Source organism: Gracilinanus agilis, unplaced genomic scaffold (genome assembly GCF_016433145.1).
Source record: "Gracilinanus agilis isolate LMUSP501 unplaced genomic scaffold, AgileGrace unplaced_scaffold36271, whole genome shotgun sequence".
Taxonomy (NCBI): Eukaryota; Metazoa; Chordata; class Mammalia; order Didelphimorphia; family Didelphidae; genus Gracilinanus; species Gracilinanus agilis.
In genome coordinates this window covers 2,606-4,708 of record NW_025369436.1, presented here as the reverse complement: position 1 = coordinate 4,708, position 2,103 = coordinate 2,606, and the positions used below count along the sequence as shown (strand labels likewise).

At 50.9% G+C, this 2,103-nt stretch overlaps 1 protein-coding gene across 1 annotated transcript; it reads right to left on the bottom strand.

Moving 5' to 3' along the window:
- Window positions 1-680: 680 nt before the first annotated feature.
- On the bottom strand, window positions 681-1,754 carry LOC123254948 (N-formyl peptide receptor 2-like). The gene has a single exon (XM_044683833.1). The coding sequence runs from the start codon at window positions 1,752-1,754 to the stop codon at window positions 681-683; it is 1,074 nt and encodes a 357-aa protein (XP_044539768.1).
- Window positions 1,755-2,103: the final 349 nt, after the last annotated feature.

Genomic DNA, 2,103 nt, shown 5'->3' with positions numbered 1-2,103 from the left:
ATTGATCCCAGATCTCTTTATTCTTGGCTCCAGGCTCTTTCCCTTCCCCTTCTTACTTCCTAGTCCCTGGCAGAGGGCCTCCCACTCCCTCCCCAAGGTTGTGGGGATGACTGTAGAAGCTGAGCCCTGAGAGGGAGGAACAAGTATTGCCCAAGGCCATTTGCAGTGTTCTCTGGACTGATCTGAAAGGTGGAGCAATTTCTGCCAGCCCAAAGGAACCAAGGGAAGGAACTTGATGAAAGAGGGAGAGATCATGAGAAGAGGTTTCAAAACCTGAGAGGGTTTGAAGAGGTAAGTGAATGAGGGTGATGAACTCCAGGGAGGGAGGATGATAGTTCCATCCCTCCTCAGGGGTCTGAGAGGAGGACTATGAGCTGAGAGATCTGGACCTGTGCCTCATCCAGGAAGGCTTTTAGATGGCTAGTTTTCTATTACATAGTTTGGCCTTAGAACACAGCCTAGAAAAGGTGAGAGTCCAGAAGTACCAGCTGGCCTAAAGCATAGACTGTTATCCCCAGAAGGGCCTTAGAACACTGAGTGCCAGTGCTGGGGTGGGGGAACTGAAAACAGAATGTCAGAGCCAAAAAGGGTTTTTAGAACATGGAATACAGACCATAGACTGCCAGAAGGAGGAGAGGAAATCAGACCTGAAGAAAGATCATAGAAGATAGGGGGCCTCCTCATAACTCCTGGCTTTCGGCATTAGTGGCAGGAGCAGCAGAGTTGGAGTAGCTCCCCGTGATGCCTGTTGGGCCAGATTCCTCACTCAGAGCCCTCTCCAGGGCAGCTGGCAGGGATCTGAGCAGTCTCTCCCTGAAGTCCCGGCCTATGAAGACATAGAGCAAAGGGTTGAGACAACTATTGACAAATACCAGGGAGGAGGAAAGAGGACTCAGGAAAGGCAAAAGATCTTCAAGGTGTGGCTGTTGGTACACGGAGACTGTTATCATAGACACCACATGATGAGGGAGCCAGCAGAGGAAGAAGGCAGCCACCACAGCTGTGAGGACCTTGAAGGGCCTACTGGACTTGACCATCTTCATTCCACTGCAGAGCCTGACTGCTATAAGGCCATAGCAGACACTGATGATGACTAGAGGGATCACAAAACCTAGGAAGAAACGGCTGAGCACCAGGGACCAGAGGCGGCTCTCAGCCAGGGCATCATAGTGGTCCTGATCATCTGCTGTCTCATTCCAGGGGTCCAAGTCAGAGTAGCAAAAGGTTATCCCATCCTCTGTGACTGTAGTCTTAAAGATTACTGTTGGAAAAGCTATAGCCAGGGCAAAAATCCAGGCCCCTAGAGCAGCCAGGGCTGCCCGGGCAGGTGTGCGGTGATTCCTGGTCCACACTGGCCAGAGGACAGAGACACAGCGGTCAAGAGAGATGAGTGTCAGCAGGAAGACACTGGCAGACATATTAAAGACGGACATGGAGCTAACGAGTTTGCAGAGGAACCAGCCAAAGGGCCAATGGGGTTGCAGGGCCGTAGTAATGATGATGAAGGGCAGGAAGGCAGTGAAGGTGAAGTCTGCTGAGGCCAGGTTGAGGAACAAGACAGTGGTGACTGTGCGAGTCATCCGGAAGCCTGTCACCCAGATCACCAGCCCATTTCCAATTATGCCCAGGACAAAGGCTAAGCAGTAGATGATGAGAGAGATGATCCAGAAGGTTTGGTGGATGGCAGATGGTGAAGGCTCCACAGGGAAGAGGTTGTCTGAAGCATTTGGAGGGAGCTCTGAGGAGTTCTCCATCATTCTCACACCTGGAACACACCAATAACATCAGATTGGAAGCTGCTTGAGGGCAGGGCCTGGTTTTGTCTTTCTTAATATCCCCAGGGCTAAGCCAGTTCCTGGCACACAGTAGGTCCTTCATCAATGCCTGTTGGCTTGGTTTGGATTGCCCAAAGATTTCCTTCAGGGCTTCCAGCCACCTAGCCCTGTGCTCTCCCTGGTCTGGTCATTTGATTCTGGTTGCTTTCTCAGTTCAGAACCTTCCTCCCTTAGATGCTAGAACCCTAAGATCATTGTTCCCATGGTCAGAATTTACAAGAGGCCTTTTTCCAAAATTTCCTAAATATATCAAGAGTCCTGCCTTGTG

Coding starts and splice junctions, on each gene's coding strand:
- LOC123254948 (XM_044683833.1), bottom strand. CDS start 1,754: ATGGAGAACTCCTCAGAGCTCCCTCCAAATGCTTCAGACAACCTCTTC.